Here is a 14,118-nt window from a genome sequence, read left to right as displayed (position 1 = left end):
AGTTCGAGGCCAGCCTGGTCTACAGAGTGAGTTCCAGGAAAGGCACAAAGGTGCACAGAGAAACCCTGTCTCGAAAAACCAAAAAAAAAAAAAAAAAGTTTTCTTTTTATGTGTGTGTATGAATGCCTGCATATATGTCTGTGCACCACGTGTGTGCAGTACCCTCAGAGGTCAGAAGAGGGCGTCAGATCCCCTGAAACTGGAGTTAAAGTTGGTTGGGAACCACCACATGGGTTCTGGGAATCAATCCACTACCCTCTCTGAGAGCTGCAAGTGCCCTCACCTGCTGCAGAGCTCTCTCTCCAGCCCGTTTGTTGTATTTAGATAGTCTTACTGTGTAGTTCTGGTTGGCCTGAGAAACTTTGTAGACCAGGCTGACCTCAAACTCAGGATCTATCTGCCTTTGCTGGGATTAGAGGCATGTACCACATCTGGACTAATGTATTTATACAAGCCCCTCACTGTGTAGCCCTGGCTGATCTCTGTCTCTTGTTCTGTGGTAAGGTCTTCTGCCCTGGCTGGCTTCAAACTGTGTATCTGAAGATGACCTTGAACTTCTGAATCTCCGGCCTCCATTCCCATGTAGTGGAATTGAAGTGTGCCACCACCCTTTCTGAAGTGCTGGGGATAGAACCCAGTGCCTTGTTCTCTGCCAGCTGGGCTTGAACTCCTGATGCCCCCACCATGCTTGGCCCTGGGCTTCTGCATTGTCTTACCCCACTCCCACCCGTGGTCCCCTTGCTGGAAGTCCTCACCCTGGAGATGATGACCTGGGTTGTATCTGGTCTGAGTGTGTCCTGAGCCCTGCCCTGTGGGTCTGTGGTGGGTTCCTGAAGTTGTAATTAGTGGGGACTTGGGAGGTGCTAGGTCAGAGAGAGCGCTGCAGGTGTCCCTGGGCTGTGAGATGGACATATGGAGGTCCTGTTTGGGGGAGGCTCGGATGCAGTGATACATGGGCCCCAGAGTGGGCAGAGGCCAGCAGCAAGAGAAGGGCTAGCCTTGGGCGAGGGGGGATGGGGTGGTCAGCTGGCTGCTGGGAATTCTCTCAGCCTCTGTGTAGCCTTGGTTGCGGACCTCGGCACCCGCCATCAGTGGTCTCCTGTGTCCTTGGGCAGGTGACTTGACTATCAAGTGCCTGTTGCTGGGTGCTTATGGGACACCTGGCACCCATAGTTCCCATAAAGGGTGATGGTGTCCCTGGAATTTCAACACAGACCCAGGTACTCTGTCCTCTTGGTGGACAGCAGGAGACCCTTTTTCTGGGTCTGAATAAGCCCTTGTGCCATTCTGCTGTGTGGAGTTACCATTGTTCTGGGGTCTCACCTGCCCCTGGGATCTCCAAAACCAGCTGGAATGCCTGTGTGCACATACCCTCCCTCAACCTGCTGCTCCCCTGGGAACGAACCATAGGCTAGACTTCCGGGCTGGGTTTGGGAGGCACTCCAGCACACACTGCCCCTCATCTCTGCCTCTGCACTCACATGGTGAGCCTGTGGCTGCAAGCAGCAGTAAAAGGAATCGATCTGTGCGCTTTTGGTCAGAGCCGGATTGATGTTGGACAGGTTAAGCCGCCCCAGAGGAAAACCCATGTGTTGAGCTGAGGACAACAGACTCACAAGTAGGGGCAGGCTGAGGCTGCAGGTGCAGCTTTCAGGGTTCCTTCCAACTAACCCTGGCTTCCCTTTCCTGCTGGGGGAGGGGTGGGGGCCAGCCTCCCACCCCCACCCCTACCCCCCGGCAGCATCCTGCCACACATTTGGGGCAGGTGTCTTAGGATCTCCTAGGGCAAAGCTGGGCAGCCTAGATCCAGGCACTTTGTGGCCAAATGGGGATAACTTAAGTCTTTGCATACAGATGGGCTCTGGCCTCCCGAACCAGGCCTCCTACTTTGTGGTCAGACATTGGACCCATGGGGCAGTATGCCAAGCTTGGAGAAAAGCCAGAATCCAAGTTCTCTCCTGTCCCTACTCCAGATCTCTTCCCCAAGGGACAGGTTGCTGGCTGGTGTGAAACGAAGGCCCTGTTTAAACACTTAGGACGAGAGTGAATTCTTCCCACTCAACTGCTGGTGTGCGCCTGTCTTTGTGTTTTTGTATTCGGTGCCTGGTGTTTCTCTCACTTAGTGAGTGTGTGCAGTCTGGGTGGTGGCAGGCGCTCCTCCAGGTGCTGAAACCTGAGGTCAAACAGGCTGAACCCTGTGCCCCTGTTCTCTGCCACCTGTTTGGTGGGGGAGTCTGGCGTCCTCACTCCAGAGTTGAGAAATGGTCCCGACATCAGCCCTTCAGTGCCCATGTAGCCACCAGGGTCTGAACGACCAGGCACCCATGCACCTGTCTCCTGAACGTCCCTGGTGACCACTGACCTCCCCTGGGTTGGGGAGGTGTATGCTGTAATTGTTCGCCATCCTGGTGACCCTTCCCCAACTTCTCCTTTCCCTGAGTGTATGTCTGGTGAGCAGAACTGCCTATGCCCGGAGGTGGTAACCATTCCTTAGTCCTGGGGCCTCAGACCTTGTCATTTAGGTGTGGTGTGTGCCCCTTAACTAAAGAACAGCTAAGGTTTCACTAGCTGCTTGTAAGCCTCCAGGTTCAAGGTGCTGTGCAGGAGTCCCTGACTTCTGATGGCTCAACTTACACTTTGAACTTTATGACAGAAAGCAGTGCACACTGGGTAGAAATCACACTTCAGGTTTTTGTTTCTTTTGGGGTGGAGGGGTGGGGGGGCATGGAAACTACAGCCTTGCACATTTGAGGCATCTGCCGTAGAGCTCTGTCACCAGCCCCTTTTTTAAAGATGTTTTTATTTTCATTTTATATGGATGAGTGTTTTGCCAGCAGGTATATATGTCACCACGAGCATGTGGTGACCTCAGAAGCCAGAAGAAAGTGTCAGATTCCCTAGACTAGAGTTAGGTGGTGGTGAGCCACCATGTAGGTTCCAGAAACCCAACCCAGGTCCTCTGTAAGAACAATAAGTGCTCTTAACCACTGAGCTATTTCCCCAGCGCCCCCCCCCCCTCTTTTGGGGGGGTATTTTGTTTTGAGAGAGGGTCTTCTGTAGCCCTGGCTGGACAACTATATATATACACATATATATGTATATGTATATATATGTATATATATAGCCAAGTGACTGTGTCGCAAAGATGAAAGATGACCTTGAACTCTGAGCCTTGTGCTAGGCTTGCAGTATATTCAAACTCATCTCACTTATTATGAATTGGGGCCTTTCCCTGGGGTACTGCTGTTTGGGATGGCCCCCTTTCCTGGTGCCAGGCAGCAGCTGCTGTCCACAGTTACCTGCTGGTTGCAAGGGGTACTTTGCAGGCCACTAGGATGTTCAGTAGGTTATGGCTGTAAATGCATTTTTTAAAAAATTTATTTATTTATTATGTACACAGAAGAGGGCGCCATTACAGATGGTTGTGAGCCACCATGTGGGTGCTGGGAATTGAACTCAGGACCTCTGGAAGAGCAGCCAGTGCTCTTAACTTCTGAGCTGTCTCTCCAGCCCTGTAACTGCATTTTTGATTCTTGATATTTTCTACTTATGATGTATCTCAGGTGTGACCCTCTGCTGTAGGTCCAGGAGCCTTGGTGTTATCTATTACTTTGTTTTGTTTGCTTGAGACAGGGTCTTACCATGTAGCCTTGGCTGGCCTGGAACCCACAAGACATCCACCTGCCTCTGTCTCCCTACTGCTGGGGTAAAGTTGTTTGCCACCATGCCCAGCTGTTTGCAGCTAGAGCCCATGAAATAGGCTGGAGAATTCTGGGAAGTGGGCCTGGGGCATTCTGGGAAGTGGGCTGGGGGATTCTGAGAAGCTGACTGGAAGTTTCATGGTGCCCATACCTTATGCACCAAGCCTCTTACCTGCATAGCTGTTCCCAAGTGGGACTCATTGGTGGAGAGGTTTGAGAGGGAATGTGGAGGCAAGCCCTTTAAGTCTTTAAGACAGGTTAAACAACTGAACCAAAACCCCTAACCGCTCCAGCATCATAACCAGTGGTAAACACTGACATGGCTCCACAGTAGAAAACTGTACTGTGAAACTGTTCTGTCCCTTAAGTTATTGAAATTACTATGCAGGACTGGGGTGTGTGGCTTAGCAACGGTGACTGGTCTGGCGTGTTGGAGGCCTTGGGGTCACTTTGGGCTAGCGTGTACTGTTCTCAGAGGGGATGCAAGCTAAGTTCCCAGCACCCGCGAGGCGGCCTCCCCTTATCAAGGCTGTAGCCCCGGGGCAGCCAGTGCCCTATGCTGGCTGCCTTAGGTACCTGTGTGCACACGCATATACAAATAAAAAGTAAATAAATTCACTTTAGGCTATGTGTCTTCCTATGTAGAAAGCGTCGGTGGGTCTTGTGTGTAGATTAGGTTGCTTCTCCATGACAGCTCACAGTGACATACAGGTATTCCCGCATTGAAGGTCCCTGCCCAAGCTGCTAGTCCCATGCGCTTCATTCAGGTCAGGGCTATGCAGCCTGCACTACCACATAAAGGCATGGTGAGGCAGGAACTCCCTTTGCTAACTGACCTTTGCTGGCTCTCACCTGCCCCCCGGGTGGAGGTGCTGATGAGGGAAGTTGATCCTATGCTTAGCCAGCCTCGGCTGGGAGTATCGTCTCCCCACGTGGGACTGGTAGGCTGGGTCCCAGGGAACTGCACTAGGCCGTCCTGCTGTAGGGTAGGGTCAAGTCTGGGTTGCACACCCAGCCCATCTTGCCAGAGGTTCCCAGTTGGAATTCTTCAGGATATGGGTATGCTCAGGCTGCCAAGATGATTTGGATATAGGTGGTTGGCCACTCAGGTGGACGAAAGAACACGTGCAACCTGGAGATGGTGACCCATTTGTCCTGGTCTGAGCTGTTGTGTGGAGGAAGTTTTTCTCTGATGGAGTCCATCTTGGCCTAAGGGGACTTGGTATTTTTTTCCCCTAGTGAGACATTTAATGATGTCTGGACATGGCGTGTTGGGTTTTGAAGATGGTAGAAGAGTCCGATACTGAGGCAATGTTCTGGAGCTTTTCTTCAGTCCCTGAGTGAGTGACTTTCTCCTGGATTGATGATACTGGGGAGGGACACTACTCAGGAGTAGCTGCTCAAAAGAACTCTGATGCAGGAGTCTGTAATCCAGGTCCAGTCAGTTTACACACAAGCCCCCATGTGCTACGGCACTAGGAACCCAGCTGCCACTTTGAACAGCTGGGAGAATGGACTTTTGTGTCTAGGCAAGCAGGCTGCCCCTAAGATACATCCTAGCCCCAAAATGAATCTTTAATTTTAAAATTACATTGTGTGTGTGTGTGTGTGTGCGCGCGCGCGCACGTGTGTTGTGGCAGTTGGTTCTCTCCTTGCACCTTCAAACTCAAGTTGTCAGACTTGGTGGTCAACACCTTTCTGCTGGCCCAGGAACTTAACTGTTCAATCTGGAGCAAGTCCAGAATCTGATCTGAGTGACAGGCGAATTTGGGTTGATAGGCTACAGTCTGAGAAGAGGGTGGACCCTCCTGGGCGGGCCCTTCCCCCACTTCCTCTTGAGTCCAGGAAGGAGTCAGCATGCTAGCAACATGGAGCCTATGGGTCGCTCCAGCTCCTGGACTCTGCATACTGCCCTGGCTGCTTGTGAGGCCAGAGCTGGGAAGTGTGTCTCCCTGAGACCTGGAGACAGTTGGCTGGGACCCCTGACGGCGGGGCTTTGTGGGTTTGTGGCTTCGGATGCTTGAAAGAAACTGAATCTTCATTTTGACCTGAATCCTGTCCTAAAATGTTTCCCCTTGTTCTTTAGGGCAAATACACTCAGGCTAGTGTGTCCCGTGTAGCTAGAGTAAGCAGAGCGTGCTCATCGCTTCTGCTCCCCATGGTTGGACGGGGAAGCTGAGGGTGACCCTCAAAGATTGCCCAGCCTGTGTCAGAGCTGGTGGCTGCCTGGACCAAGGGGCTTCGATGTAGACCATGGCTTCCATTATGGTGTGCAGCTGCCTCCTGGTTAGTGGGAAGCAGCCTGGCCAGGCCTCGCTGTCCCCAGCCCTCTTTCAGGAATCTGCCTGACACCCAGCACCTGTTGATATGCTGAGAGGTGGCTGGTGTATGTATGTCCTGGTCTCTAGCTCTGGGCTGGGCACGAGGCCTCTGGGGAGAGGCTTTGGGTTAGGACTTCGGTCCCAGCTTCTCATGTAGCCCCCTGGGTCTGCTCAGCTTCCTCCAGCCAAAACAGGAAGAGAGAGTGGAGGGCCTATCTTGGTGGGGCCTGGGAATCCCTGGGGAACTGGGCTTTACATGCCTGTAGCCTCCCATCAGGTGTGGACCACTCAGGGCCCTGGCCTCAGTTCCACGGAAACTTGGAGGCACGCATCCTCAGCCCTGGACAGCTTTGGGTGTTTCTTTTTGGGACTTGGGCAGGAGGACAGCCGTGTCTGCTAAACGGGCTCTTTGTGACCGATGAGGCCTGAAGGTGCCATGGGCCACATGGGGGCTGACTGCAGTGTACAGAAACTGCTGTGGGAGATGCTGCCTGCCTCTGAAGCAGCACACTGTCTGTCCTCCTTGTCCCTCTGTAACAGGCATGGCATGTGGTGGGTGGGCTCCCCAGGACAGATGTCTGCCCTGTCAGGGCCAAGTGCTGCTAAAGGGTCTCTGAACCTTACTTGGGCCATTCCCCAGCATCCTTTCCTGCCTAATGGGTGCCAGTTCAGTGGTACAGGATGGAGCAAACAAACTCTGAGCCAGCCTCAGTTGCCCTCTGGGTAAAACACTTGATTAGATTGGGGAATAGCAGAGCCTCCATGTCCAGGAGGCAGTGTGGGCTAGTAGTCACTGTAGTCACACTGAGGACAGGACACAACGAGGTCCCTAGTCCCTGCCCCCAGTGCTGGCAGCAGCGGACCAGAGGGCTGATAGAAGGACAGGATCAGCTCTGTCTGCTGAGCCATGTGACTGGCAGCCTGTCTTGGCTGCCTTTCACTCAGGTTGGTTTGTGGGATCTTCTGATGTGCAGGGCACCTGCAGACAGGTCGCGTTACTTACTGTTACATGTGCACACACCTGGTTCTAAGCTAGTTCCACCGCCTGTGCTTGTTAGGTCAGCCATCAGGGATGGTCATGCCGGGCTCCGAACTGTTAGCAGCCTCAGCCCTGGTGGCTGGCCTCCCAACCTCGGGGGCTCTTTTCTCTGGTGGGTTTTTGCCGAGCTGGTGTGGGTGGTTCTGCAGCCCCTCCTCTGCCCACGCCGGGCTTCTCACGCACGGCAGCCACTTAGAATAATCGCGTCGAATGTCGTTGCCATCTGTTGCCTGACTTCCATCCCTGCTGCCGCCTGGGAACCTCTGGGACTCCTGATCTGTTGCTTCGTACCTCGTCAGGTGATTCTCGGGAGGCCTTTGTCAGCTGGCCGCACGCTGGCCAGGCGGCGGCACAGTGCCTTCCTCTCTGGCCTTCCCTCCCGCGCTCGCAGTGGAGCCTCGGGGCTCTTTCCTTCCTCCCTCCCTCCCTCCCTCCCTCTTTGCCACACTGGGTCCTGCAGCCAGGGCCACGCCACGCCAGGCCACGCCACGCCACGCCACGCCAGCTCTCAGGTGTCGCTACCTCCCCAGCCGCCCTTTTACTACTTGTTTTGAGATGGGTTCCCACTGAGCCTAGGTTGGCAGTGAGCCTGGGGTCCTTGTGCCTCAGCCCTCCGAGTAGCTGGGGTGACAAGTCTGCACACCGTTCCTTTGTACCTTTTGGGGCCGCTCATGTGTGGACCTCCTGTCACACTGTACTTGACGTTTTTTCTGAATCCCTTGTCAGTGGGGCCTTTGACAGCCTGGTGGTGGACAGGAACAGGCTGAGGGGTGTCAGTAGACCCAAGGTGTCCCCATCCTCTGCCCTACTGTGGCGGCAGGGAACCCCAGGGGCAGCTTAGGCGTTAACTGCACTCCACGCAGCGGGTGGCCTCTCCTGCCTCTCTCATTCTGCCTGGCTGCCGTGTTCCCCTTTGACCCCCAGATCAGAGTCCCCGCCATATCCAGGCCACCCCCACTTGCCTGCTGTTTTCTCTGCTTTCGGGGTCTTGGGTCAGGAGCCAGCACCATCTGCTGTTTTCCCCGCTCTGATGCCGTGTGTGTGTGTGTGTGTGTGTGTGTGTGTGTCTTGGGGGAACTGACCTTGGGAGCGGGAGTGGGCAGTGCTTAGCAGCCTGGGGGGTAGGCTCACCAGTGAACATCAACAGGCCTCCCTGCCCCACCCCTCGGAGAAGCTGCCTCACATGGGTACACTCAGAACAAGCCGGCAGCACACATAATAATGAATTTATTATGAAGCCGTCCAGGCTCCGGGGATCACGTGGCGCCCCATACTCCTGCAGCCGCCAGGTCCTTTGCAGCAGGGTGACCCCAGCCTTGTTAGAGCTACAGAAGCATCACCCTCAGGGTAGCGGGGATCACAGGGGCGGGCGTGGAGCCTGGGCTGGGCCGGCCCCTGTCTGTTCACAAACATTTCAATGTGTGGTAATGAAAAATGACGGAGAGGGGGCAGAAAGAGCATCCAGGTCCAGACTGCCTGAGAGCTTGACTCTGCTGGGTGCAGCTTCCCTGGGTGTCATTACCCCAGGGTGAGGGGCTGCTGGGGGAGGAGGGGGCGGATTGGTGCTTGAACCGGGCCTCCAGAAAATTCATCTCAGCTATTAGCTGGTAATTACAGAGCAGAAGGAGCAAGCCTGAGGTCTGGTGCTGGGAGGAGCTGGGATGAAAGGGACGGTAATTACGGCCTCAACGGGAGGGAGGCTGGGCTGATTAATAACTCCTGACATACAGCAGGAGGGAAGTGGCATTGGAGACCCCCCCCCCCCCCCCGTGAAGCCCGCTGGGGTCAACAGTGCAGGACCAGAGTGAGGTGAGTTGGACAGTGTCACCTGCCTGGTCCCCCGGGGTCGGGCCGCCTTTGGCAGGGTCTGTAAGCTCTGTAAGCCCTGATGCTTCCGGCCATGTTGGAAACCCATGCAGAGAAAGGGTAGAAAGCGCTCTATGTGAGCCAGGCAAGGCAGGGCACACCAAGCAGCCTGGCTGTCGTGGGCCTTTTGGTGGGTATGGTTAGTGGCTTCGGGCAGAAACCCAAGCTCTCAGCTCTGGGTTCTGGATGGGTCTAGAGAGAAGAAAGCTGAGGCTGCGTTGAGAGTGAATGTTGGGACAAAGCGGCCGGAAGGAGCCTGTGTAGAGTGGCGCCGGAGGCCACCTAGATCCAGGCTCACTTTCCCACTGAGCTCTTCATCGGGAGAGCATGGCCTGTGCAGGCAGCCCCTGGCCTCATCCATCATGGCCCTCGCGCTCCAGAGCTTATTCCCAGCTGTTAGGATAATGAATTCACATGAGGTGATCTCATAGATGAGGGTTCAGTCAGCGGCTGGGAGCAGAGAAGTTAATAAATACCCCCTAATGAGGGCAGAGAGAGCAAGCATCCTGTGCCCACCTCTCCCCTTCTGCACCCCTGCCTGCCACACCTGAGCCTCCATGAACGCTGGTACCTGCCTCTTGTCTTCTGAGGGTGCCAGGCACAGGACAGACCCCGAGCCCTGATGGGTTAGGCCAGTGAGTGAGGGGACTCTTGAGCTCCCCCCCCCCCCCCCCCCCGTTTGGCGGTGTATCTGTCCTCTTTGGTACCCGAAGCTGTTCCCCGCCCCTCCCCCACCAGCCCCATGTGCGCATGTGAGGAGTGATGCTAATTTTAGACTCCCCCTAATGAAGCCGCTCATTTGGAATTCTATTTTAAGTGACCTGACATCAGAGCAGCTTCCCAGGCTGGGAACATACTGATACCTCCAGGACCTAGGCTTGGGGGACCCCCCAAGAGTGGGAGGAAGGGCCACCGTGCCCTGGGCCTGACTGAGACTGCTGGAGGCCCCAGAAGTGGGGTACCTGGCTCTGACTGGTGTGGGGTACCTGTCTGGGGACACTGATAGCATGTGGTACAGGGGAGGTCCTGCCTACCACAAATTCCATTCTCTGCCAGCTCTCTACCACACCTGCTGGGCCTGGTGTGTCTTCTCATTACCCCTAGGCATCTTGAAGGTCCCCACAGTGGCACGTTTTCCTCCTCAGATTTGGGGGATAGGCCCGCAGCTGTACAGTGAGCTGCAGATCTCAGCATCTCCATCCGCCTTGGTGCCCGCTGGGTGCGGGTAGCTGGGTCTGAGGCGGCTTGTGTCACACAGGACATGGCGCTGTGCTGGAGTGGTCCCAGCCCTGTTTCCGGACCCACCCTTGTGCTGCGCCTACCCACTCACGTCTGTGAAATGAGTCCAAGGACACCTTCACCGAATGGAATGAGGGGTGGAGGCAGGTGCTGGCTTGTTGGGGTGGAGGTGTGCAGTGGCACCCGAGGTAGCTGTGCCGTGTTGGTAGCAGCTGAGGCTCAGGTTGGTAGATTGGCATTTCTTGGCTTCTGGTCAACTGAGGTTAACAGGTCATTCCAGATCCTGTGCAGCATCGTAAACTGCCCCAAAGTTGGTGCAGCGAGTGGGACGCAGCCTCCTAGTGCCTGGAGTCTCTGTGGGTCAAGGACTGGGAAAGCTTAGCTGGGCAGGTCTGGCCCAGAGTCATGGAGGAGACCTGTGGGGTGGCCTCGGCCAAGAACTGTGGGAACCTGTTCGCTGGCGTTGTGGCCCGAGCGTTGTCTGTCTGCCCCAGGAGCTGCAGTTGACTGTATTCTTTGCTGCCATCCCCTCCCGCCTGGGGTAGATTGGAGATCAGGAGAATGAAGGGGAGACAGGACCCCGGGCTGGCCTAAGCAGTGGTAGGTGCTGCGTTTGCTTTGACCTCACAGGGGCCTTGGGTACATAGAGACCTCAGTTTCCTTCTCTGTAACATGGGACAGTTGGGCAGGCCTCTTGGATGCTGTTGCAGACGACTGGTGGCCCCACGCCCCGCGACTGTCAGCTGCTTGTTGTGTTGTTTCATTGGTCCTTTTAGCTCTGTGCCCCAGGCCCTGCCTCAGTCTCCCTCCTCAACACTTGGGTCTGGTGGGGCCCTGCATATGACTCTTTGGGGTACTCTCTATAGGCTCGGTTCTGGAGAGCTGGTCCAGGGGCCGGCATCGTTGGTGCCATGGGGGCCAGCATCGTCGGGGTGCCCTCCCGCCCGTGGGGCCGGCTGGACTGTGGGAATGGGTCTGCTGTCTGCAGCGCTGGCTGTGCTCTGCTCTTGTGGCCTTTGGCTCTTGCTGCATGCCGCCGCAGCCCCTCTGGTGCTGGCGCTCTGCTCTCTGGGTGACACTGGTTCTTCTTTTCCTGTTTCAGGCATGAGCCATGAGCCCAAGTCCCCTTCAATAGGGATGCTTTCCACGGCGACCAGGAACACCGCCACCGTCAACCCCCTCACCCCCTCGCCACTCAATGGCGCCCTGGTGCCCACCGGTAGCCCGGCCACCAGCAGTACGCTGTCGGCCCAGGCTGCGCCATCCTCCAGCTTTGCTGCCCCGCGCTGCGCAAGCTCGCCAAACAGGCAGAGGAGCCCAGAGGTAAGAGGCACCAGGCCACCGCCAGCTCGTAGGATGGCCCCTGCCCGCCCGCAGGTGCATCTCTCTGGCTGGCATGGCCACAGGAGATAGCTGTCTCTGCAGCCTATAGTGCACCTGCGTGCTCCGCCAGCACCACCACCACCACCACCACCACCACCACCACCCCTGCATCCAGGCAGGGCTAGCCTGGGTGCAGCTGTCACATCCTAACTCTGGCCCTGACCCCAGCCCTACACCCTGCTTCACTGTGCCTTCCTCTCTGCCTGCCTCTGCCCTCCTTAGCTTCAGTGGCCTCTTCAGTAGGAGCTTGTTGGTGGGCAAGTGGACTTGCCATGGGGGAGGCCTGTGGTAGATTCCGAGAAAGGCTGTGCCCTGGAGTCCTGCCTCACTCTAGGGGTAGCCGTCTTGCTCATTCCTAATCAGTGCCAGCTCTGTGTGTCTCCCCCGACCCCATCCCTGGTGTAGCCAAGGGCATGAGTTTTCTGGTATAGCCAACCCCACCATGTCCTATATCCTTGTGCCTGCCTCTTCCTTGTGCCAGGGTGGGCACGTGCCCTAGAGGGACCAGAGATTTGCCTTCTGAGCCGGGACATACTGTGCTGCTTTGGGTAAAGGCTGGCCCTTTCTGAATTTAGTCGTCTCGTTGACACACAAGGCTCTCTTGGGTTCCTTTGGCTCTGGTTTGGGGACACTTCTTTGCCCTGTGATGATAACACTGGTCATGGACTGCCAATGGTACAGATGGGTCAGTTTATGCCCTGCACACTTGAGCCCTTTGGATTCTGGTACCTTCTGGACTCGCTGCTCAGAGGCAGGTAGCCAAAGTATGGAAACCCAGGTGCCATCTGCTTTGTTTCAGAGTCCCCAGGCCCCGGGGACACTGCAGGAGCCATCAGTGGCCTTGCGTACACTCAGGCTTGCAGAGAAATGGAAGTACACTCTGCATGTGTAGGCCAGGATTTCCTGATCTCCCAATCTTACCTGCCCTGGGTGCTGGCAGATTTGGGGATGGGGCTGGAATGGATAGCAGGGGTACCTAACGCAGGCCTCTCTGTCCACCCAGTGGAGGAGGGCTGTTGGCAAGGACCACACCTGAGCCAGCCCACCTTTGTTGGGTGCCGGCCTGGCTCTGGTGGCCCTGAGGAAGCATCTGACCACATCTGCTGTCCTGGGCTGTCCCCGCATCCAGCGCAATCCTAGGGCCAGTTGGTGGGCCAAGTGCCACAGGCTGTGGGCCTTAGTGAATGGGAATGTGGTAGAGAGTGGACAACAGGTGCAGTGTCCACCAGGCCTGCCCTTTCGGCTGTGACCGGGGCACCCAGTGCCTAGGAACTGTGTGCCACATCGGCACAGGGAGGATGGAGCTGGCAGTACGTCTGGCTGAGGCTATGTCTGATGGCCTGTCTCCCGAGTCTTCCCCATGTGTAGATGGGGACCTCAGACTTGGGGTGCTTGTTGTCTGTGGACACAAGGTAGCCTGGGAACCCTGGGGCATCCTGGCACTGACTCTGGTGTCCAGCTGGGCCTGGGCCCTTGTCTGCTACCTTGTTGGAAACTGTGAGCATCTTGACAACACAGTGAAGCTAAGGCCTACCTTAGCTTTTCCAGTTTGCAGGCTAAGGTGTTACCAGGACCCTTAGCCAGTCTTTGCCACCTCAACTTGGACCAGGCTGTTGAATGGGTGGTGTTGGTGGGATGGGGTGTCATATAGATACTAAAGCTAATGTTCAGAGGGGCCATGTCATGAGTTCGATGTCACAGTCATGAACCCTCCTGTTCACTTGCTGCTTCCGGTTGCTGAGAACTTTGGAGAGGACTTGAATTGCTGGAACTAGGAATCCCAAGCAGGTGGTTCTGGAAAGAGGGTGCTCCTTGCTCAGTACCCACCAGTCAGTATGGTGCAGGGGGCTAGGTCTGAGGACTGTGGAGGGCTCAGTCTGCCTCCTGGGCTTTGGACTCTCAGTTTATTGGAACTCTTACCAGGTAGGTGTTCCCAGACTCCTTCACTTCAATTTTTTTTTTTTTTTGAGGCAGGATTTTTTTTTTTGTGTAGCCCTGGCTGTCCCGGAACTCACTCTGTAGACCAGGCTGTCCTCAAACTCAGAGATCTGCCTGCCTCTTCCTCCCCAGTGCTGGGATTAAAGACATGTGCCGCCATCGCCCGGTTTAAATATTTTTTGAGACAGGGTGTCTTATAGCCCAGGCTAGCCGGGAACTGTTTGTGTAGCTGAGGATGACCTTGAATTTCTGATCTTTGGATGGCTGCCACACCCGGTTTATGGAGTGCTGCAGATCAAACCCAGGCCTTGTTTGTGCATGCTAGGCAAGTACCATCCCTGAGCCATAGAACCAGCCTCGCTCAACTTTTAGTGGTTGTGCAGCTGCCCCCTTCTCTGCATTTCCAGAACATTATATTTTATGTCCCCCACAGGATTGCCATGTCTGGCCTCGGCCCCTCCCCCAAGCCCCCAGCCTCTAGCCTGCTGTGATAGTGTGCCAGACTGGATTCGTGCATCTGCCTTGTGGTCCCTGCCCTAGCTGTTCATCCTTACCCCCGCTATACAGGCATCCATCCTTCCCATGCTTATCACATGGGGGGGCAGGTGGGGCACTGGGCCCGGCCCCTGAT

At 55.7% G+C, this 14,118-nt stretch overlaps 1 protein-coding gene across 1 annotated transcript in view; it reads left to right on the top strand.

The window, feature by feature from the left end:
- The window catches only part of Gse1 (Gse1 coiled-coil protein), a 380,520-nt gene that overhangs the window by 339,197 nt on the left and 27,205 nt on the right, over positions 1-14,118 (top strand). The window contains 2 exon segments of the mRNA XM_052727088.1: positions 11,269-11,447; positions 11,450-11,489. Of these exon segments, the coding sequence (XP_052583048.1) occupies positions 11,269-11,447; positions 11,450-11,489 (219 nt within the window).

Source organism: Peromyscus californicus, unplaced genomic scaffold (genome assembly GCF_007827085.1).
Source record: "Peromyscus californicus insignis strain IS unplaced genomic scaffold, ASM782708v3 Scaffold_8__1_contigs__length_139910024, whole genome shotgun sequence".
Taxonomy (NCBI): domain Eukaryota; kingdom Metazoa; phylum Chordata; class Mammalia; order Rodentia; family Cricetidae; genus Peromyscus; species Peromyscus californicus.
Note: the sequence above shows the minus strand (reverse complement) of the source record. Positions and strands in the feature narration are given on the sequence as shown.